Below are 26,069 nucleotides of genomic sequence, written 5' to 3'. Positions count from 1 at the left end.
ATTGATAAAGTATAATATCACAACGTTGAATTTTCATAGGTACCTCATTGTGGTTAACTAGTGTCAAACCAAAGAGTAACATTATACTGTTTCATAATGTACATGGTTCTTCAACCACAAGCATAACAGATTAATGCTAACTGATTCAGTGGCATTGACATGGATACCTCAAGTTGCCTGCATACTGGTGACTTTACAATTGCAACTGACGATTTAATTCTTAATCATGTCTGTTCACTTGCATGAGTAATCTAGGAAATGTAACTTATTCAATTTCAAGGAACAGCCCAGAAACTAGGAGATATGACACCTCAGTAAATGTTCTAAGTCACACTTATTAATAACAGTGGAAGAGCTTCATAGTATTTTTACTATTAATCAGAGAAAATCACAAATTCATAATATATGTACCAAACAATTCCTTGAAATTTATTTTAATTGGTTTATGTCAAGTTTGCTCTTAACGAGGGGTCAGTGAACTATGACCCATGGGACAAATCCAGCTGGCTGCCAATTTCCATAAATAAAATTTCATTAGAACACAGCCACAACAATGCAGCCACACCCGTTGGATGACATATTGTCTATGTGGGTGCATTTGCACTATACCAGCACAACTGAATAGTTCCAATTAGAGACCATATGACCCAGAAAGCTGAAGATACTATCCAGACTTCTACATAAACTGCTTGCTTACTTCTGCTTTAGACTATCAAATTACCATGTTCTGTTTATTTAAGCAACAAATTCAGAAAAAGTAAATCTAACCAGTTAGCTATCTTCACCAATTGTCAGAATGGGACACATGTTTTCTTCCCAAAAAATAGAGTAAACACAAACACTCTCGATGGATAGAATTCAGTATACATCACAATAACCTGTAGAAATAATAGATAAGAAAGGGTAGAAATCTTCTTTTAAATGTAGTGTGCTGATATATGAGAAATGGTAAATAGAAAAACTAAACTGCAATATATATCTTCTAGAAGAGAAGACTATTACAGAAAAAAAATAGAATCAGCTATTGTGTTATATGTGGAATGAACCTAAATTAATTAGAATGAGCAATAACAAAATATACCAATGTACTTATAAACAATAATGAATTATCTATAAACCCATTCTATTATTCTTCTTAAATTGTAGAAAATGCCAAATATAATTACAAAATACATATTCAAAACATGTAAACCACTAATTTTCCACTTGTAAAAGCCTGATTCAAAAAGCAATTTACTTTATGGTTTACTTAAGCTTTGTAACTACATTAAAATATGATAGTATATACACAACAGCTTGTTAACAAGATTATCATAACATTAAAATCATAATGGGGCACTTCAATTATGGATACTTAAAATTAAAGCTAATCCTCACAGTACCAATTTTTATCTCCTAAATAATTTTAGCTATTAGCTGCTCATTCAAAGTCTGTATCTAAAATGATAAGCATTCTAGAGTAAGACAGCTCTGTACTTTTCTTTGGTAGCAAAACAAAAGCTGTATCCTTTCTCTGTAGTCTTTAATCCACAATCTTTTGCTACGAAGGGAAAAATGCAATTTTTTTTTTTACCTTAGTTAAGTACTATTTATTTATGTTGTTGCTAATGTTGTTGTTTTAAATAGTAACTTCTAATATAGTAATACATATTTTCTGTTTTGGTTTTATCATTCTAAATGTATGAAGTTGTCATAAAATAGCAGTTACAATATTAATTTGATTTTTTTCTGTAAATATTTCTTTTAAGAAAATATTGTCTAGTTACACAGTGGGCACCAGGTTGAAAGAACCAATGCTCAGATTAATGAATATGATAATGCATTTTATAAGTATATAACTGTATCAAGTCATGCCTGATTTACTTGTGCTGTTGTTTCCCAAAATTTATAATTAGCAAGTATGCAATCATTTCTCACACTCAAGTTCTAATTAAAGTTCAAAGTAGAGGGCTTCCCTGGTGGCACAGTGGTTGGGAGTCTGCCTGCCAATGCAGGAGACACGGGTTCAAGCCCTGGTCTGGGAAGATCCCACATGCCGCAGAACAACTAAGCCCGTGTGCCACAACTACTGAGCCTGCGCGTCTGGAGCCTGTGCTCCGCAACGGGAGAGGCCCCCGCTCACCGCAACTGGAGAAAGCCCTCACACAGAAACGAAGACCCAACACAGCCAAAAATAAATAAATAACTTAATTAAAAAAAAAAAAAAGTTCAAAGTAGAGGAAAACAGTAAATTAACATAGCTCCTAATTCATATATGCCAATTGCTACCAAATCCATAAATAATCCACAAGTATTAGGTATATATTTGGTTTTATTAAACATTAGTGAAAATTAATATAGAACTTTTCTTCTACTTCCCATGAATGGTGAAAAAATTAAATTATCTTTGGCCCATTTGAAACTGAATGACAAATCTTGCTTTCACTCATCCCTGACATGAATGAAAGTAACATTCGTAAGTTATGCAGTAAACAGATAATACCAAATGTATGTGTGTGTGCATACACGTGTGCACATTTGCACACATATGTGTAAACTGTGTGTATACATATGTATTCGTAGTACACAAATTACATTAACTTAATTACACGGAATATATAATCAAATGCAATTAATTACATATATTTTTACATAATTAATCATTTTCCTAATGCTTAACTTACCTTTTCTAAGCTGCATTTCAATAGTGTTATTAAAGTAGTTCCATCACATCATTATCTAGAAAAAGTGATGGTGTGCTTTTGTCTTTATATTTTATAAAATTTGACGATATTCAGCCTGGTTGCCCTCTTTCTATGTTAGGTGACAGAAACCATAGACACATGTGCTTATGTGCATAGTAGAGTGTGTGCCTCTCTCTAACAGAAGTGATAAAGACAAGATATTCTCCTCTGCATGGAAGAAAAGAGGATACTCTTGTAACCTGCTTACTGGGGGCGGAGGGTGGGGTGTGTCTTCCAGAGATTCCTGCTGATCCATTTAGCGAAAAAAAAAACTTGGAGAAGTATAATTATTATAGGATCAAGAAATGTGATTGAAATAGAAAGCTTACACATTGCTTCTGCATCCAATTTCACAGGTCAAACTTTGCATGTAGTTAAAACACACACATACACACACATGGGCATTTATAATTACCTTTATTTTTGTAAACTTTGAAAACAAAAATATGTTACTAATATTGAATATGTAATCACTGATCATTATATAACATATTCAGGATTTTAAACAATTTGTGTTTACTTTTCATACCATTAAACAACCTGCTGATTTCATTAGAAATATTTTAATAATTTCTCATTTTACTTATTTTATACTTCTCTTCAACACCACTTCAAATTTTCTCATGCCTTAGATTTGTTTTCTAAACTACTTATTCAATTCACTATTCATAAATATTTAGGTTGCCTTCTCTTCCCCCTCATCTTTTTTTACCATCATAAAAGAATTTCATTGAAAGTTGTGCATAAAACTGTAATTCTAACAGATATGTCTAAAAAGCAAATGGATCTCCAAACTTCAAATGCTGTCAAACTGCAAGATTTCCTTGACTGGGACAGGGAGATTCATATAGAGATAAAAATAAAGATAGAAATTAATAGAGATAGAGTACATATATATGGACATATATATATATACAAACACACATTTCTGCATATAATATATATATATATACACATACACACACAAACATCTACAAGTGTAAGGTTAAGTAGGATAGTGATAATATTCTTATCTTCAAGTCTTATTCAGATGGCCAAATTACTCATAGAGACAGTCTTTTACTTCAATTCATGTAGAAGTACCAGTTAAAGAAATACCAGTGTAGTTTAACCATTATGCTTAGCAAGGGATGCAAAATTAATATAACTAAAACAATAAGCAACTAAAACAATATGTAGGTACCAGGAGTAACACATCCCTTAGATCAGATGGCAAACAGCCTCAGTACCACTAGATATTGACAGAGGAATGAAATTAAAGTTGTACTTTATAAACTAACACATCTAGAAGGAAAAACTGAAAAATACTTCTTTTTAATGTCTTTGAATCTCTCTTCAGACCTCACTCTTTCAATGAAAAGTTTAGATTGCTATTTATATTCCTTCTACCTCTCGAAGTCTAAAGTAAAGCAATAGCTTTAAAGGATTTTTACCTTTCAACTTAAATGATATTTAAAATGTACTGTATCTCTTAAAATTATTTTCCTAATTTACATAGTTATACTTTCAGTTTAACTCTGGATACATAGCTGGGTTTATGGTACACCTGCAATTACTATTACACGCACCAGAAAAAAAGCCAAGAATATAAACTGTGCAACTCAACATCACCATCTAGTGACAGAATTCCTAACACGTGACAAAGCTGAGCAAAAAGGAATAGATTTCAGAGATATAATGCCCTGGTAGTTTATCTTTAGAATAATCACCAAATGTAACAGCTCTCACTGAATATGTATGGCTCTACAAATAAAATCCTAACCCTTAATTGGCTATGTCTGTACTCTAAAATGTAATTTATATTCTTACCATAGAGGTATATCCACAGATCTCACCAATCTATATTTTTGTGTATTAAGTCATTATCAGAAAGCTTCATATAGTTTTTTACATTTTTTTTCTTAATGAACTACATTCTATATGTAACTTTTCTTTCAGATTTTGACACCCCATTTTCTTAAGTTATTCAACTGAAGTACCTTCCAATTTCATTATTTCTACTACACATGGCCCACTACTGCCTTGGGAAGTAAAAAGGTGACAAAGAGACACCATGTTTTTTAAAAAGGTCCCACTTTTCCCCTTGATGTTTAGAAATGATTACAGGGACTATGACAGGTGCAAAATATAATACAGTAATCAAATCACTTTGGTATGATAAGAGGGTTGAATTGGCAGAGATAAGGGGGAAAAATGAAAAGAAATTGAGAATTTCACCTCTAAATTCACTATTATCATACTATAGACAGAGATTTCACCTGGAGATGATACATTTTTTTCTGTCCTTAAAATTTTTTCATGTCATCATTTTCAGAAATCCTGTACAGTATTTCCACACAGCCATGGAACTACAATGGACTCTATAAGTTAGATAAAAAATATTCCCTCTGGCATTCTACATTCTAAGACCACACCGAAGTTTTCCAGTCAATTCCATTATGTATGACATATGTAATTTATTTGAAATAAGCACTATACACCATTCAATGGAAATAATGTATACAAACATTGTAATACTTTGTATCTTCATTTTCTTAATGTTTCATAAATTACAAAGCATTCTCTCCTACATTATTGTTGTTCTTCATATCAATCCTATTAAGCTTTTAATCCTATCTTATAAAAAAGACTAAAAAAGACTAATTTATCTAAAATCACAGTTGGAGTCTAAAATCTGATTTTTGCCACTTATCCAACATTTTGTATCTTATTTTATTCTTCCCATTTTTCCTTCTTACTTCATTATTTTCTTTTTTTCTTTTATTTTTTTTAGATGGAGAATTTTAATTAAATTGGCATAGTTAAGACCAAAAAGGGAAGGTGGACATTGTCAGTGTATCTTCAGCCCTTGCCTTAACGGGCGAATGAACACAACTTGAAACACAGGTGACTCTTGCTGGTCTATGAGACAGTGAAGGGAGCTTCTCAATATTTAAATATATTAATATAACCAGTTATAGAAATCTAAATATAAAACCAATCTCCTATAGGGTTTGAGAAGGCATTCACCATATCCCTGAAAAGTTTAACATTCCTTATTCAAGTTTAATCATCTCTTTAGAAAGGGAAAACAGTGATAGTACTTGTTGAACCAGAATTACTATCAAAATTCAAAAAGCTGACCATATTTATTTAGCCACAAGCCAATCTTATTTAAATCAGGACAGAAATATTACATCAGCCATTCATGATCTGAATTCTAGTGTATGAGATCAATTTAAATATGGTACACATAAAAAGTCATGAGACATTTCATAATAAATAAGGCAGTGGCCAACTATTACTCATTAGTAGCTTTTTTGAGATAAGCTATCAAGTCTGCCCTTTCTCCCTTCTTCTTAATGCCAGCAAAGATCATTTTTGTTCCAGGGATGTACTTCTTGGGATACTCCACATACTCCATCAGCATCTCCTCTCCCCAGAGGTGATGCCTTTGTTTTTGTTGGCATCTGTGTAAGAGAATCCGACAGCCTGTCCTGTCTTTCGCCCAAACAGAACACGGAGATTTGGCCTGGTCTTGTGCTTGCCTCCCTTTTCCACAGTATGGCACTGGGCACACTTCTCAACAAAAATCTTCTTGCCCTTCTCAACATCACCCATTATTAAATCGTTCTTTCTCTGTGCACGACTCAGAGGTTCCCACTCGCAAGCCGAAAGTCCCGCTCTCTAATCCCAAGAACACGCCGGTCCGCGCCTACGTATCTCATTATTTTTCTAATCATTCATAATATGCTCCCATTATAGAAAATTTAGAACAGAAAATTATAAGCCTGAGAAATGTGTAAGCCCACCACTCAGATATAATATATTTTGCTGTATTTTATTCCTATCTTTTTTCTCTTTATTCTTTATATTCAATGGAGATCATGTTCTACATGCAATTTTGTTTCCTGGTATTTTTCAGTGAACATGATGATACTCGTGTCACTCAAAAACACTGTTAAAGGTCATTTTAATATCCAGATATAACTAAATATGCCACAATTTACCATTATGTATATATATTTATTGATATACCATATATATTATTTTATATTCTAGAAACTTCATTTTCTTATTATTTCCTTAATAGTAGACAATTAGGTTCTACTCAATTTGTTTACTGTTATATTCTATAATTTGAGAAACAGTTTCAGATTGTCCATAATGTCTATGTCTTGTGCATAGTATATTTCATGAAGTTAAATTTATATGAAAAGGGGTATGTTTGTTTCAAGGTTCTTAGTACTTATTGGTACACTCCCTTCCTTAAATGTAAAAGTAATTTCAATTGCTCTTGATCTCTGAGAATGGCACAATGGCTCTTACCATTCCATCTCCAGCACTCAAAAATCTCCTCCTCGCTGAACTGCAGTAACGTCAATAACCAAGAATTAGTACTTTTTATGTAATTTATATTTTGCTTGCCATTAGAGTTGAATATTTTAAGGGTTTCTTAATCATACTTTGCCAATTAACCACTAAGCTCCTAAATTGTTTTGAATCTCTTACACACATGGCAATACAGAACACTGATGTTGTCTTTAAATTTTGTGATTTTTTTCCATATACAGAAGCTTTTTTTTTTTTTTTTTTTTTTGCGTTACGCGGGCGTCTCACTGCTGTGGCCTCTCCCGTTGCGGAGCACAGGCTCCAGACGCGCAGGCTCAGTGGCCATGGCTCACGGGCCTAGCCGCTCCGCGGCATGTGGGATCTTCCCGGACCGGGACACGAACCCGTGTCCCCTGAATCGGCAGGTGGACTCCCAACCACTGCACCACCAGGGAAGCCCCAGAAGCTTTTTTAATGCAGTCAAAGCTTAGTTATTTCCTCAACTACTTTTTGGATTATTATCTCTTTCCCCATCTAAACCTCAGAGATAGTCACTTTCATAGTTTATTGGACTGTGGCTGTCTCATTTATTTATTTTAGCTCTTTAATATACACGAAACTTCCTTTAATACCCGTGAGGTGAAAATATAAGGTGATTTCTTTTCTCTAAACAGCAAAACAACTGTCTCTTATACCATTTGCCGAGCAATTCAACATGTCCTGGATGATTGGGGTACTCTAATATAACTACCTCATAGGATCTTCATAGAATAGGTAATACACAGAAAAGTTCACAAATTTCCATCTTTATCTTAAAACTGACCATATTACTAAATTCTTTTATTAATTTCTAGAGTGTTTTTGTTGTTAATTCCATAGAGATTTCTACATACAAGTCATGTCTTTAGAAAATAATAGTCACCTTGTCTCCTCCATATCATATTTGTTAATTTTGGTTTTATATCCATTACTGTGTTCTGATTTCAGTTTTACTCTTCATTTTTTGAGAGTGTGCATGATGTGTATGTGTGATGTGTGTGAACATGGTTTAACCTTACCCTAGACTCTCCTTTGATGATAATTCCATCGGTGAGAGAAAGGTGAATGTCATGTTAGCAACTCAAAAACATCCCTCTGGGGCGATGCTGTCCAAACCATAGCCACTAACCACATGCAACAATTTACATTTAAATTAATAAAAATTAAATAAAATTAAACATTCAGTTCTTCAGTTACACTAGCCACAGTTCAAGTGCTCAGACACACCATATCAGAGTCCCAATTTATTCTGTTGGAGAAAGTTATTTAAAATGTTTAAATCCCGGGCTTCCCTGGTGGTGCAGTGGTTGAGAGTACGCCTGCTGATGCAGGGGACACGGGTTCGTGCCCCGGTCCGGGAAGATCCCACATGCCGCGGAGCGGCTGGGCCCGTGAGCCATGGCTGCTGAGCCTGCGCGTCCAGAGCCTGTGCTCCGCAACGGGAGAGGCCACAACAGTGAGAGGCCCGCGTACCGCAAAAAAAAAAAAAAGTTTAAATCCCAAAATATGTTTCTCTCTGACACACATTTTCCTAAACCAAGTATTTTCTTAGGCATCTGGTTAGATTCTCCTTTCTGATTCCATGCACTATCATTCGAAATCAGATGCTTTCCCATGGCTACAAATATCAAAGTACTTAACAAATCCCAGGCTGCAACCTCCAGTCTTTTTCCTGAGTTGCAGAGTTGTATTTTCCTTTGCCTACTGCAAATTTACACATGAGTTTACCATAGCTATCTCAAATTCATCTGAAAACTAAAATCATCTTACTTAATCCTCCTCTTCTTTTCTCTTTCCCTATCTTAATTAATGTATATCCAAATACTCAAAATAAAAACATTTGAGTTTAAACTTACACAGTGCTGTATGTCAATTATATCTCAATAATACTGGAAGGGACAAAGCGATAAAGAGGCATGGACATATATACACTACCAAACGTAAGGTAGATAGCTAGTGGGAAGCAGCCGCATAGCACAGGTAGATCAGCTCGGTGCTTTGTGACCACCTGGAGGGGTGGGATAGGGAGGGTGGGAGGGAGGGAGACGCAAGCGGGAAGAGATATGGGAACATATGTATATATATAACTGATTCATTTTGTTGTGAAGCTGAAACTAACATACCATTGTAAAGCAATTATACTCCAATAAAGATGTTAAAAAAAAAAATGATTGAAAAAAAAAAAACTGGAAGGGAAAAAAAGTTGAATACAAAGTCAAAAAAAATTTTTTGACTTGCCCTTGATAAATGTCCTTCTTCTTATTTTTTATCTTTATCAATAATTCAACAAATAATTATTAAGCACCTAATATGCTAAGAATACATATGGTAAGGCTAAGAATACAAAGGAGAGCAAAATAGCAATCCTCCTACCCTCATGAGATTTACTATCTAGTAGGATACACAAATAAATTAGACTTTATTCTGAAAGCATAAGAAAACTTTAAAAGGTTTTAAACAGAGCAACAGAGATTAAATCAAGTTTTTAATATATTGAGGCTATTAAGTCACAGAGTCTCATCAGATCTACCTTCTAAATATTTCTAAATTTCTCAAACACACTCTCCTCTGTTGACCTCTATACCCTTCTACCTTTATCTTAGTGGGGTCACTGATTTCTCTACATCTCTCATTCCCTCCACTGTACCCTCTACTCTACTGCCAAAACAAACTTTTGAATTATTTTTTCCCAGTCTGGGTATGAGTTAAAACCTAATAAAATACTTGTTTCATTTAGCCAGCACATTCCAGAGTAGGCTGTATCCCCTTACACGTTTTAAATAGCCGGCCACACGTTCTCACATCCAGGATTAGATCCTCACATCTGGGATCAGGAAGAAGCACCGGAGGGGTCTAAAATGATTCCTGAGCTGGGACACTGATGAAAGAACAGGCCCAAGATTGCTTGGCAAAGACTGCCCACGAACAGGGATTGGATGAGACGACAGAGAACTGAGCAAGGGCAGAGACCTCTCTTTTTTGTTCTTAGTAGAACCTTAATAAATGAGGAGGTAATACCCAACTTGATGATAAGGCCCAACCAAGGCAGCCACAAAATGTCTGTCACTCTTCAGATTCAGTCAAGTTTTGCTCCAACTTCTCCAGACTACAGACACACTCAGGAGGAGGGTACCACTGTGGGTGCCCGGAGCCACCTGAGGGCTGCTGCAGAGGTTAAGTTAGTGAGAAAAAAAGGATGTTCAATAGCCAAGCTATGTCATGCCCATGGACCAAGAGAAAAAATGCCATATCATTTTTGGGATCAGGGAAACAACTCAAGTACTGGGGCTCTGAGTCTTCACATCAGGCATTTGATTTTTGTATCTGTCTCCCCAACTAGGCCATGAGCCCCTTGAGGGCAGAGATTCCCTTATTCATATCTGTAACCCCATTACCTGGTGTATTACAGAAACACAATAAATGTTTATTAAATAAATGAATGATTGTATCTATCCCCACATTATATTTTCTTACCCTATTAGAATTCTAAAAAGTTGTAAAATAATCTTCATAGTTTTATCAATATATTTAATCCTGTCACCCTTCCTTAAAAACCACAATCACTCCTTGAAGTAATTTAAAGTATCTATCCTGGCAAGCTAGACTCTATGTAACTGACCTCTAGAATATGGTAACAAATACATTTCCAACAAGCCTCCTGAAACCAGCCCCTGAGCTAACTGAAATTGTTGGCAAATTATTCATACCTGTCTCCCACTGCCCCCTCTCACACTCTGAAATTCTGAATAGTTCCCACCATCCCTGCCAACCTCGTACTGCTTTATTTATACCCAAGGATTCTTGGCACATGAGGAGAGATATTACTGACCAAATAATTCTGCCTATGTGAGTTTTGCAGGAAAACATACATTCAAAAAAGCTTGAAAAAAATTTGCTCTACGTCTTTAAAGACGACTTTACTGTTCTTGAAATACATCTTGCACCTTTGTTCAATACCTTTCCCTCTACCTGTAAAACTGGCCATATTCAAGGCCTAGATCAAATTTCTTATCCTCTCCATGGTTTTCTTTGATTTGACACTCTTCATGTAAGACAATAAAAATGATCATAGATGAGAGAACAATTAATTTTTGCCCCTTGATGCATTCTCCTTTTATTCTATTAGTCACATAACATTATAACTTTTTGTTTATATGCGTCCATAGTCTCACATATAAAGAATGAGCTCCTGCTGTATTTTCTAAAGGCAAAAACCAGAAGTTTTTTTAAAAGTGCTAGGCCCACAGTACACTAAACTGTTGAATGCTTTTGGTAACAAGATTATTTAGTTGTGTTTAGTGAATCTAAAGATTATGAGTGTGTGTATGTGTAAAATATCCTGCCAACGTAAACAAAGTACATTACACAGCCATATGATTAAATGCTGATTTAAATTATCTAGCCTATTGCTTTATCTCATAGCATGGATGGTTGAGAGGTTACTCCAATCAGGTAATACTTGTTTTTCTCATTAATTCATCTCTACTTTTTGAAAAGCAGAATTTTCGAAAATGGCAAGTATTACAAAATTTGGCAGAATTTTATAATCTCTTCCAACGCAGTTCTCCCATAATTCAATTTGTTTTTTTCTTGATGATGAATTTTCTATACTAATTACATCCTTCCCTTGTTCATTGTATTTCCCTCACTCACATCCATTTTCATTCACATTGCCCCTTTGCAATTCTTTCTATGTTTTTGGCCTTTTATTCAAAGCTTCAGAGCTGGCATTCTCTTTGTCTTCCTTTGGGTCTATGGGTTTACTTCAAACTGAATAGATATAAAAATACAGAGAATAACTGTACAGTTCTAAATAAATATTGATGTTATGCTTAACATATTCAAAGTTATTACAATAAACATTTACAAAAATGATGTTTTCAATTTATACCTGTGGTAGTTTCAGGTAGAGGATAAAGAATATATTGAAAAACAGCAGTTCAGTCATAACTTCTGCATTGGCCTTTTCCACAATACATTTTACTCTTTATTTTAAATTTACGACTATTTTCAATAACTTTTACTTTCTGAGAATGCCCACTTGCATTGTATATAGATACAAACTCTCTATTGTGGACTCAGTTTTATTTTTCCCTCTTTGTTATTAGTAAAGACATTAACAATAAAATAGGCTCACTTGCTCCAGCTGGTAATTTCTCAATACTAGTAATATATTATTCCTCTTTTTGTGACATCATAATCATCTATATAGAAGTACCATGTATCTTTGTGTAGAAGCTACTGTTTCCATTAAATTTAATTACCTCCCCCTGTGGTTTTAAATAGAAGTGGCTTCAAAATGAGGGCAGCTTCTATTAAATTTAATTACTTTCCCCTGCTGCTTGCGTGGTAAAAGGGAGGTCACTAAATGAGAGCAGCTTCTAGCCTAAAGTATATGGTAACTGTGTGCCAGCAATAACAAAATTGTGCCCAAAATACCCTTCTAGGGAGCTTCACAGGTTTATCCTTTCTCCTATTTAAAATTTTTCCTTTAGCCTTAATTTAAGCCCTTAAAAAATGAGCATGGATAGAAGCAGATATATCTTAAAAATCAATTTTAGTTTCACAGGCTAAATCAAGGCAAATATACTCTTTCTGTACAAATATATTGGAAATTATCCCACTCAAAGGTTCAAGCTCAGAACTTTTAAGATTAACATCATTTGTTGTCGTTTCTCCAGCTGTAAGGATGCTAAGTTTTATTCTTCACACATTTTCAATGTCTAGTAAAAGCCTTCATTGATTCTGATCAGATGGATTTAAAGACTGCTTCCTAAAAGTTATTAAAAAGGTATTAAGTTTAGGGAGATTTCAGAAAAATATTCAGAAATAGTAATGTTAAAAAGGAAAAAAAAGAAAACCCATCAGGTTCATTATAGACTGCTGTATTTGAAAAAAAGTTAATCTGTATGCTTTATAATAGTATGAAAACATGTATCAGTTTAAAAATACTATGGTATAATCCTATAAAATATTTTAGTTAAATATTAATTAGGAGAAAATACTACTCAGTTAAAACACCATTGTACTATTTATTTTTTTACACAGGCAGAACGTAGATGAACAACATTTCCATTCAATCACACAGTTTAGTATAAATATAAAACAAGACACCCCTCAAGCATTTTAAGTAACAAATTAAACATTTACATTTTTTACTGTGCACTGAGGCTTAACATTTATGCAGCTTCAAAACCAAAGTACAGCCTCAAGGGAAGTCTCTCCACTGACAAATTAATACCTTAGAGAACAGAGCTGAATGGTGGCAATGAACTCATTTGTTCCCCCAATAATGAAGAATGACTTTTTCTTTACCACATCTGTGACTGTTGCTATGGTGACCCAGACTTACCTCATTGCTTCTCGGAGAGCTCCTCGTTCACCAAGAGTCGTGTGCTTGATGTCATCAAAATTATTCTCCAGCTTCTCGCAATTCTGCAACATATTAGAAAAATGCATTAATCCCCCAACATACTGAGATAAAATTATATCTATGCAATTATGTAAAATATAATTGATTATATTGATTATGGACTCAAAAATATGCACACCATTTTAATTGGGTAGGATTCATTAAAATTGACAGTGTGAATTCAACAGTAACAAAATAAAAACGTTTTATGTTACAGCTGTCACAGAAGTCTTCTTATCAATTTTTCAAAATTGGGTAAATAGAAGAAATGAGTATTATATAAAAGTAGTACAACTTCTAGAGTTTTGAGGTTTAAAAATTAGTTCTCTAAAATAATCTCAAGTATACCAAAGCCAACTGGAATTCAAAGAAAGTCAGTAAAGTTTGAAATCACAATAAATTGTATATGATAAATACCCAGTTCTAAAATATTAGTATTTACTGATATGGAAAGATAAAGCCCAGGCATAATATAATAATAAAAGTTCAAACATTTTGAAATCAAAATTTTAAAATTAGATCTTTAAATAACAGTTATATACAAATTGTTCACAAATATATATATATATATGTATATATATTTGAAAATAAATAAGTCCACTCATTAAAATTATGTGACATTGCATCAGGCTCTTAGCATTACTGGACTGAATTTTCTAAGAGTTTTTTTGTTTAATTTTAATTATGTTTTTATATGTAAAACTAACTTAATCTCACATGACCCTAATAAGTTATCAGAACATAATATATAGGATTAAATTTTACCCTAAAAAATGTATCCATATGAATCTTTTGGCACATTAGATTGCATGTATTTAGGTAATAAAATAACTGGATTTAGCATTTTAGTTAATTTAACAGACAGTAAAACTAAAGAATAAAATTTTAACATTAATGGGTTCTATATTAAATTGTAAATAAGTATGCTGGATTTTACAAAAATACAGAATTTAGATTAATAATTTCCAATGTGTAAGAATTCATTGATTTAAAACCCATTGTTATATATACCATTATCTTACCTTGATATCTTTTTTAGATTGGCCAAATTAAGGCAAAGATCCTTTTTAACACATAGTTACACGTTTTACAATGAAAATCTTGAAAATTAGCAAAATGTATCTAAAATAATTTGAATTATGGATCAAAGTCCTTTTTTGGATATGTAACTTGCAAATATCTCCTGATCTGTGTCTTGTCTTTTCACTTTTTAATAGTATCTTTTCATAAAGAGAATTTCTTTTTATTTTTTTTTTTGGCGGTACGCAGGCCTCTCACTGTCGTGGTCTCTCCGGTTGCGGAGCACAGGCTCCGGACGCGCAGGCTCAGCGGCCATGGCCCACGGGCCCAGCCGCTCCGCGGCATGTGGTATCCTCCCGGACCGGGCGCGAAACCGTGTTCCCTGCATCGGCAGGCGGACTCCCAACCACTCCGCCACCAGGGAAGCCCGAGAATTTCTTATTTTTAGAGAGGCCCAATTTATTATTGCTTTAATTTATGGTTAGTGCTATTTGTGTCCTGTTTAAGAAATCTTTGATTTCCTCAAGGTTATAAATTTATTTTCCTATATTTTTCCACAAAGCTTTATTACTTTGCATTTCATATTTAGATGTGTAATTCATCTGGGATTGATATTTGTATATGTGTATAACAGAAAAATCACACCATACAGGTCAGCGGTTAAATCAGTACTATTTTTTGAAAAGGCCATCATTTCCCCACTTTAATTCATCTTCTCCATAAAGTAAGACACAGTATACATAGGGTCTGTTTCTGGGGTCCATAATGGCCAACTGCTCAATTTCCTATATTTGTGCTAGTATCACACTGTTTTAATTACTCATATCTATAATAAATAAAGAACTCCGACAAGTAAATATGAAAAAAAACCAGACAATTCAATGTAAAATGGGCAAAAGACTTATATAAACACTATATAACAGAGACTATACAAATAACTAATTTAAAAGAACATGCTCAACATCATTAGTCATGATAAAGATGCAAATTTTAAAAATGAAATATCACTACACACTTTGAAAATGTGTAAAATGAAAAAGATAGATGATAAAAAAGTGGGTTTTTTTAATATAAAAAGCAACTGAAGCACTGCGGGTAGAACTGTAAATTGTTAAAACCACTTGATAAAGCTTTTTGGTAGCATTTTCAAAAGCTGAATTTTCATGTCTTGGAATATACCCAGAACAAATATGTAATATGTTTGCCTAAAGTCGTATACAAGAATGTTAATTGTAGCACTATCCAAATTTCCCCAAACTGGAAACAAGTCAAATGCACATAAAGATGGAATATATAAATCAACTGTGTTATATTACTACAATGGAAAATACATAGCAATGAGAATGAACAAACTACATCTATGTGGAATAACATGGATTATCTCACACCCATAGTATCAAATAAAGTGACACACAAAAGATCACATAGGAAAATTATTCCACTTAAATGAATTTCAAAAACAAGCAAAGCTGCGCTTCTCTTGTAGCACAGTGGTTAAGAATCCGCCTGCCAATGCTGGGGACACGGGTTCGAGCCCTGGTCCGGGAAGATCCCACACGCCGCGGAATGACTAAGCCCGTGCACCACAACTACTGAGCCTGCGCTCCAGAGCCCGTGAGCCACAACTCCTGAAGGCCGGGTGCCTAGAGCCCGTGCTCCACAACAAGAGAAGCCACCGCAATGAGTAAGCCCGCATGCCACAACGAAGAGTAGACCCCGCTCACCGCAACTAGAGAAAGCCTGCACACAGCAACGAAGAGCCAACGCAGACAAAAATAAATAAATTAAATAAATAAATTTTTAAAAATTACCTTTAAAAAAATAATAACTTGGAAACAAAAATAAGCAAAGCTACAGTGAATAGTTCAACAATAAAAGTAAGAAAACAATTCCATTTATAAGAATATAAAAAAGAATAGAATACTACTTAATAACTTTAACAAAAGAAGCATAAGACTTGTGTACTGAAAAGTACAAAACATCATGATAAAAATTAAAGAAAGCCAAAATAAATGGTAAGACATCCATGTTCATGAATTAGAAGACAATATTGTTAAGGTGGCACTACTCCCTAAATTAATCTAAAGTTTCAATGTGATTCCTGTCAAAATCCCAGCTGACTCTTTTTTTTTCAGATTTTGATAAGCTGATTCTAAAATTCATATGAAAATAGAAGGGACCCAGAATAGCCAAAACCTTCTTAAAAACAGAATAGCAAAGTTGAAGGCCTAACACTTCCTGATTTCAAAAATGACTATAAGCCTACAGTTATCAAGACATATACCCGCATATATATATATACAAATGTTCATGGCAGCATTATTCATAACATAAAAGGTAGAAAAACTGCAAGTCAATAAAATGATAAATGGATAAGCAAATATGGTATACCAATATAATGATATACTATTCAGCCATAAAAAGGTAAGTTCTGATACATGATGAGCTTTGAAAACGTTATGCTAAGTGAAAAAGCCAGATGCAAAAGGTCACATTGTATCAATTCATTTATATAAAATGTCAAATACAGGCATATCCATAGAGACAGGAGATTAGTGGTTGCCAGGGGCTGCAGAGAGGGAAGGAATTATTGCTAATGGTAACGGGGTTTCTTTTTGGGGACATGAAATTTCTGAAATTAGTGGCGATCAATGCACAACACTGTGAATATACTAAAAACCACTGAATTATATGCATTTTAAATGAGTGAACCGTATGGTATGTGAATATATCTCAATAAAGCTACTATTTTAAAAGTAGGCAAAACTAATGAAGGTGTTGGAAATTAGTGGATACTGACTACAGGAGACAGAAGAGGGTCTTCTAGGGCACTGTTTAATTCATTTTGTGAAAATTCATGGAACTGAATACTTAAGATCTGTTTAGTTTTCCATATGTAATACTGCAATAAAAAGCTTTAAGAAGAGAGCTTGAATTCTGGTGAAGGAATCATAATGCAGTAATATATCACTACAGTTAAAGAATGCAGATAAAGAAGTTCAAAGTATCTGACACAGTAAGCATTAGCTACCAGCTAATAATAATAAAATAACATTTTATTATTTACCAAAATTCTGTACTAAAGTTCCAATTCCTGTAACTTACCCTGATAAATTTTTGATACTTCATTAACTAAACTATGAACTTTTTCTCTATAGAGTGATAGTCTTAAAGAATGACATTTATATGACTATAATTGCAAAGATGAATAACTAAATTATTTGAATTAGATGGCCTTTGAAAAACACTTTCCCAGTACTTCTGGGATAAAAATTAGTCTGGACCTCTAAGGCAGAAAGCAGAGTTTTCCTTTCTTTATTCAGGAAAAAAAAGAGGGGGGGGGGGGACAAATATAAATTTTACACTGAACAGATTGTAGTGCCCTTTCAAATATTTCTATGGAGATAATAATATTTTTTAGAAGCTTTATGTTCATAGGTGTTCAATGCAGCATTTTTATGACAGTGAAATATTGGGGGGGATTCTAAATTTTCAACATAAAAGAATGGTTAAATAAAGCACTTTAAATTTGAGGGATATTATGCATTAATTACAAATCCTGTTTAGATAGAGTTAGCCAATGTTTATTTGACATTGTGTAATTTTTTTTAAAAAGACACTATAAAATTGAATATGTTGTATGATATGATTACAATTTTGGAAAACAAAACAAGCAAAGCCAAAAAAGACTAGAAATGAAATAGTAACTCAGATTATCTCAAAATGTTGAATAAACAAGGGTTTATTTTTTTACTTATAGTTTTCAATATTTTCCAAAGTTTCAGTTACAGGTTTATATTTCTTTTTGATTTCAAGATTTAAAAAATTAAGCATTTTTTTAAAGATTTTGAAAGTATCTGTATATTCTGTGCTGAATATGCTATTTTTGTAAAATATAATAAAACAAAATAATTGCTAGCAATAAAAGAAATTTAATATAAGATAGGACTGGACTTTTCCAATATTTATTTTTTCTATTAAATATGCACTTGACTAATTAAGATTTCTGCCTCCTGATTATTTGCCAATGAGTTCATGAAAGTTTTAATATTTCAAATTGTCCAAAAAAAGTTTCCAATCATCAGTTTGATTTCTTTACTTTTGCACACCCAAAAAGAGGTATAAGGATGTACACAAAGCAGTAAAAGAAAATAAAGTCATATAATAAAATCAGTTACACTTATTTGCTATATTCAACCTACAACATAGCTTAATGTGAACAACTGATACTCAAATAGTGCCACTTGGGCTAAGCGAATACCTGAAAAGACCCAAACACAACTACTAGTTATATAATATTTGGAATATACTGTTTTTAACTTTCATATATTTAAACTTAATAACAGATGACTAGTATTTATTCATGATTCTAAACAGACTTCACAATACAATTTTTAGAGTTGCATAATATTCTACTGCACCCATGTGCTATTACTTATTTAGCTAATTCCTTTTTGGTTTGGTTTGGTGGTTTGTTGCTAATGCTATTATAAATATAATACAAGAATAGATGGCTAAAAATGAAATAAAAGCTTAAAAAGTATTAAGAAAAAATAAATATCATTGACTGGGATTATTCATTCCAACTAATTTCCCATCTAACTCAAATTGTTTTCATCTAAAATATAATCAAATTATGTGACTATGGTAGAGTCAATACTCAAATTCAGGATTACTGATTCTATATCTCATTCTCGTTCCTGAATTTAACTGTTAATGGAAAACAATGCATGTTTTCTCTGTGGTCATATAATTATACTTATTTTTATCTAGATTTGCCATAAACCCAACCCCATCAATTTAGATGAATCACTGCTAAGAGTCTTACATTTAAATCTTAAGTTGGAAAAAGGTTTCATAACATTGTTCTTTCAAACTTTACTGACTCTTGATATGGAAAACAGCACCTATCACTTCCCCACAGGTGGTTTATAAATCAGATGTGGAAATAGATATTTCTATTTAATTGTTTTGGGCATATTTTTCATTTTTAATATATCTCCTACTTTGGATATACATAAATATATACACAGATACACACACATATATACATACAAATGTGTTTGTTAAATGGACTCATTTAATAGAAATAAATCTGTACCTTGACGAGGTATTTTTGTTTTTTATGGTTGGTTTTCAAGAAAATCTTAGAAACTTTGATTTTACCAACAGAGATTAACAAAATCAAATAACGTTATATCTGAATCTATTTATTTAAGAACAATTGTCTTCAGTTAGGGTACTGTCTTCTCAGACGCTACCTATAGGAAATGTGAGATTTAATCATTAAAATCAATGGAAAGGCTAGAAAAGTCACACTACTGTAATTAAGAGAGAATTTTAAGATCTCAATTTAGCCATTTAAAGTAACTCCCTAGACCAGAGCAATAATGCCCACAGCAAAACAAAGTCATAGATAACAAATATTTAAGGCAGCCTGCTACAACCGTGTGACACAGCAGCTTAAATCAAAAGCAAACACCGATGGAGTCCACAAAAACCTCTTTTCATCCCAATATCCATTTCTGAGTCCCTTGGGAAAAGCTGTATAATAAAATGTAAAAAGCAAAAAATAAATAAGCTTTTACTATTTCTTATAATTTATAAATCATTTCAAAAAAGTGAATGTTAATCTGATCAATTTTTGAAAAAGGTCAATTCACAGTAAAATCCATGTGTAGACAACCTTTTCAAAACAGAATTCTTGTGGAAATTTTACTCTTTCAGATTTATATTTTTAAAAATTATACAGATGGTTTCAGAATCTCAAACGAGTCTAGATGTTACTACAAAAAAATGCATTTGCCTCCCTTCTATGTGGTAAATTGAGAGCATAAAGAAAAAATACATATATTTTCTTGTTTGTCTGTTTTTTCTTCTGGTCCTGAAATCCCTCATCACTTTCCTCCTCTTAGCTACCTGCACTGTGGTTTTAAACTTTATTTTGGTCTCCACTGCTGCAGAGAAACAAGTTCGTGAAGGACATTAAAGAAGAAACAAGCAAAATTACTGGATTTTGAGTTTTTAAAGGCCTATCCTTGGCATACACAAACAATAGGGTGGAAAGACTGCTTGATTGTCTAGCTTTTCCAGCCACAGAGATAGGAGATAACAACATTCTTCTAAAGACAGAGTGAGAGAAAAGTTGGACACAGAAACCTTAAGTAGCCCCACTGAGCTCACTATGGCTCCAGGAATTGAGAACAGGCAAAGATATCAGAGTTGACTGAGACAGAAAGTGTTCCAGAGCATCTGAAGGTACTTCTTCATTTTAATGATAAGAAGCCTCAAATTTAATAGTGATTTTATCTGGAAGTGGTTAAAATGACATATTTTACCATGAAGTGGAATGGGAACCCAAAATGATTATTGAATAACAGAAAAGGAAAGAATGCTCCATGTTTCACACTCCCTGAGTCTGCAGAAAACTTATTGTGCCCAACAGAACAATAGAGGAAATAAATAAGTCTTGTAAACATTTAAACAGTCTAATTGTTACCTTCACCAAAAATACCTGTGTCCTGAAGAAATCAAATCCAAGATTTTTTTTTAAGAACAATATATGAAAGTACCAAAGAAGAGATACAAGAGTTAAATTCTAATTAAGACAAATGTTAGTCTTTTTCCAGAATGAGATAAACATCTCAAGAAACTAACATTTTTATCTGCTCATCCCCTCCATAAATAAAATTAAGCATCAGATGCTTTAGATGAGAGGCAGAGAGACACTCTCACGTTCACCATTAGTAACATTTTCCTAACAGTAGGGACAACTGTAAGTAAAATGGAGCCAATGTCTTCTATCAAAGTCTATTCTCAGCCCAGTTCATATGAGTATGGATCTAAAAAAAATTATAAACTTATGTTTAAATAACAAATAACTTAATACGCTGTTCATTACAGGGTGAAACCATGTAACCCAGATTGGGACTTGAACCCACAGTCTTTTAATTGAGATCACACACCTGGTCTCAGGACTTAACGAAGCTCAGGTTCTTGATGTTCTTGTCGCAGAAAGAATTCAGTGAAAGACAAAGTGATAGGTAAGAAGTGGATTTATTCAGAAAGAAACACACTCCACAGGCAGAGTGTGGGCCATCTTAGAAGGCAACAGGCCCCAAAATATGAGGTGGTTAGTTTTTATGGGCTGGGTAATTTCATAGGCTAATGAGTGGGAGGATTATTCCAATTATTTGGGGGCTGGGGTGGGGATTTCCAGGAATTGAGCCACCACCTACTTTCTGACCGTTTATAGTTGGCCTCAGAACTGTCATGGCGCTGGTGCGTGTGTCATTTAGCATGCTAATGTATTACAATGAGCATATAATGAGGCTCAAGGTATACTGGAAGTCAAATCTTCCACCATCTTGTACCTAGTTGGTTTTAACCAGTTTTTGTAATGTCCTATGGCTATGTCATTATTTTAAAGGCTGTGCCCTGCCCCCTTCCCTCCTGTTTCAAGGGGATTCTATATGTTAGTGTAGGATTATCCCAGAATACAATTTCAGGCATAAGTAAGGCATAGGGGACTTTCCAGGATGTAAAAAGCTTTCAAACAATTCTAAAAATGAACTCACGCATGGTGATGACTGATACTTCTTATTTTTCAAGTGCCTCGTAATTTCCTTTGACCAAGATAATTGCATGAGAGAGCTGCAACCATCACAGCAGATGCAAGACAGACAATCTATTTTGTAGGAAAGAAGGAAGGCAAAGGCAAAGGGTAACTAAAAAGGAAAAGGGGACACAGGGAGAGAATGAATGAACAAACTACTCCTCAGATTAGCAAGTACAAGAACGAGAAAAATCAGTGATTAGTAATAAAACACTGGAACAAAAAACAGGCCTATTAGCCTAAGTACCATGGAGCAAGAAAGTGGGAACACACAGAAAAAATGGAAGGACATGAAAAGTATTGAATTTAGTGCTGACCAGATATTCCATTGGCTACAACAGGCAAATGTTATCTCTACTTAATTAGTAGGAAACTGGAAATCCATATCAGCAACCAAGGTAAATGTTATAGTTTTTTGGCGTATAAAGATGAATTATATTAACAGTAAACTAGCTAATAACATGAAGGGCTTACTCTGTGTTAGACACTTTTCTAGGAACTTTATCCATTTAATCTGCACAACAACCATTGAGATCCATACTTCACAACTGAGGAAACAGGCACAGGGAGATTAAGATAACTTGCCTAAGGTCATATAGCTAATAAGGGATAAAGCAGGGATTTGAACCCAAGGAGTCTGTCCTCAGAGCCAGACTCAAATCCCTCAGAGACTGCTTCAAAAGAGTAAACTGAGTAAAGTGAATATAATAAAGTTCTGCATAGGTCCTCCTCTAGACGTTTGTTGTTAAGTTTAGATAACTGGATTGGACGGACAATAGTTTACTAATAAAGTGGGGCATAAGTTTGTACAGAATACTGTTTTATTTCTTTCTGGATGTGCTACACTTTACAAGGTAGAAAATAAGGAATCCAATATACAGATGTTTAGGCAAAATTAATACCCATAAATATTTTGCATGCAACAGTCTTTATTTGGGTCTGTGACACCACTGTGACAAATATAATGAGCAATTAAATTCCCAAGTGCTCAGATTTTGGCAGCAATTAAAGTAGAAACTAGAAACTAAGCATCAAAAAGAACTGGTTTTGGTGGCCTCCTGCCAAATGAATCCCCATGGGTTGAGAGAACGTCTAGGGTTTCAACTGTGATAGATTTTACAGTGTTTTAATATCTCATCTGTATTAAGGATTGTATAAAGGTATGATAAAACAAATGAGTAAAATATCAACAGCAACATGGGGGCAAAGTAACACACAAGAAGATCTCTGAATGCTGAGAAATTTAAACACGATCACTGAAGTATCTTTGCTTAACTAAACCAAACAATAACAAATTCAACCAAGTATCTAGTGATTCACATGCTGGATGGGGCAGGAAAGAAGCAAAAATTCAGCAAATTACATTATTAAATAAAAGAATTGATGGTATTACCATATAATGTAATTTCTATTAGGACAGCATTTCCTTTATGAAATAATCACAATAATTAGAACTAAATAGATTGGACCTAAATTTATATAGTAACCAATTTTTTTAATTAGTAAATTAATTTTAATAAATGAGGAAACAGTTTTATATTATTAAGGTCACAGAGAGTTAATGGCACAGCTACTAGAACTTTACTCTCATAATTACTAAATAACAAAAGCTGAAGTTAATCAATTAAATTTCAATTCAGAAAAAAAACTTGAAAATCTACTGTTAGGCATCATACTAAGCATCAGGGATATAAAGGTAAATAAGAAAAGACCCCCATATTGATCACAATCCAGTGATAATATAGAGAAGAGAGAGGAATTAACTCTCCTAGAGCAGATATGTCTATGACTTCTAAACATGTCTTTGAAATGAGGCAAAATTTTCCAGATTAACAGGGGCTGAGGAGGGGTGAGAAGGCAAAGGTAGTGGAATTGGCTCTAGCCTCAGACCTCAGCATTACTGCCTACTAGTTATAGGTCCTTAGGCAGGACACTCAGTTTATTCTAAGCAAAATATACTTGAACCTTCTAGCATGGTCATCAAAATTAAATAATACATGTAAATCACTTAGTACACCAAACAAATAGAAGGTCTTCAATAAATGGAGGAAGCAAAGGAAAAGAATAAAGAGGAGGAAGAAGAAGAGTATCCATGAACCCCACCATAATCCTAATGGATCAGACATTATGGAGTGAGGTAGAAAAAAGTGCATTTTTCATGTCTTCCAAGTGATTCTAATGAGTAATAAAGTAAAATCAATACAGTCTTTATGGGAAAAAGAAGATTTTTAACTTTTTGATCATAAGATCCCTATGAGAATATAATGAAAATCATGATCCTTTCCTCTTAAAAAATTAAATATTCACAAAAAATTCATATGCATATATATACAATATGCTACATACAATTTCAATGAGCCAGTGGATCCCCTGAAGCCCATCTATAGCCCTACGTCTATGCGCACCAAATTTTAATATGAGGAAGGATGATTTTGTAATGGACCTAGATGACATAGAAATGAAAGTTACAAATATAATGTCCAAGTACATTGAGAAGCAAGGGGTCCAAAAGCTGGCAAATTTCTACTGTTTGATAATGATGCTTAAGTATTCATATTACTAATAAAAAAATATGTTGCAAAAGTCAATTCTGTTGCCAAGCTAAAATGAAAGCAAGTCATTCACTCATTCATTCATTTAATATTCATTTAGATTCTAATAGGTGCCAGATACACGGTAGTCACTGGGGATACGAAGGTTTAAAAAAAAAACCTCTTCATGTTCAAAAACACAATTTCAGTTCAAAAAGGAAACTATTATCAGGCAAGTATGTCCCACATCCAGAGGAAGAATACTTGCATATTAATGTGATCATTACAAATGATCACATATTAATGCGATCATTACAAATCTCAGATGACTGGAAGCCTGCAGGACCCACAGGGAATTAACACCACAGAGGCCACAAGTTTTATGGAGGCAATTATAAATTTACATTTCATAAAGCAGAAACTAACACACCATTGTAAACAATTATACTCCAAGAAAGATGTGAAAAATAAATAAATAAATAAATTTACATTTCAAAATCTGAACAATTTAAGTAAAATAGCACACTCCAAGCTATAAAGCTACAACTCTAAGGTAATTTAGCATTGATTAATTTAATGATTTTCTTAGGCAGTAAGGTAAACAGGGAAAAGTTAATACCAACGCCTATGTTCTCATGAAGTCAGAAATTCCTAAGGTCTAAGTTCCTCCAAAGAATGAGTCAATTAGATGAACTTACTCTTCCAGTAAAATGTTATGTTTTAAATCTTGGCACTCAGCAAAAAGCCTCAGAACTAGCCCCACTGAAGTTCTTTATGACCGAAGTAAGAAATAATAATTATATTCAGATTTTTAAAATTCCAGATGAATATTCTCATACCAATATACGATTTCCAGTTCTAATCCAGAGTTTCATATTTCAATAGATAATTGCTTTTCCCTTCAGTATGTCTTAACTAGTCTAATCCTTTCAGTGAACATTAAGACATAATCATGTTTAGCTAATGTCATTTCACTAATGGTGGCCAGCTTACAATCAAGGCCTGTCTAGGAGAATCTTGTATGAGTCACAGTGAAATAGAATATAATATAGTAGGACACATAGGAGCTGTGGAGACAGGAAATCTGTTTTTAAGTTCCAGCTTTGCAAGTAAACTGTTTATATATTCTTAGGAAAATGCTTAACATCTCAGTCTGCAAATATTTCCTCATGAAATGAAGATATCAATGAAAATGATAAAAGTAATGACACACACTTCAAAGTGTTGTGACGAAAAATTAAATGAGATCATGTATGTGAAAATATACTCTAAACAAGAAAGCACTGTTCAAATAGTGCTATACATTTTTAAATGGATAGAATAAATCTCATTTCCAGGCTCATAGTCTAAGTCAAAATGTATTTTAGCTACAATTACCTTGAAGTATTTTAAATTTTAACTCGTATTCATGGTAAAAA

The 26,069-nt window shown here is 33.5% G+C and overlaps 1 protein-coding gene and 1 pseudogene across 3 annotated transcripts in view; both read right to left on the bottom strand.

Moving 5' to 3' along the window:
* DPYD (dihydropyrimidine dehydrogenase) overlaps nucleotides 1-26,069 on the bottom strand; it is an 810,457-nt gene that overhangs the window by 685,185 nt on the left and 99,203 nt on the right. For all 3 annotated transcript variants that reach the window (XM_019919998.2, XM_073810605.1, XM_073810614.1), the window contains one exon: nucleotides 13,426-13,508. In XM_019919998.2, coding sequence (XP_019775557.1) covers nucleotides 13,426-13,508 — 83 coding nt within the window. Of the gene's footprint in view, nucleotides 1-13,425; nucleotides 13,509-26,069 lie in introns of those variants that run through there.
* LOC109547402 (cytochrome c-like) lies at nucleotides 3,133-7,383 on the bottom strand (annotated as a pseudogene).

Source organism: Tursiops truncatus, chromosome 1 (assembly GCF_011762595.2).
Source record: "Tursiops truncatus isolate mTurTru1 chromosome 1, mTurTru1.mat.Y, whole genome shotgun sequence".
Taxonomy (NCBI): domain Eukaryota; kingdom Metazoa; phylum Chordata; class Mammalia; order Artiodactyla; family Delphinidae; genus Tursiops; species Tursiops truncatus.
The sequence above is the reverse complement of the archived record's forward strand: the minus strand, read 5'-3'. Positions and strand labels throughout refer to the sequence as shown.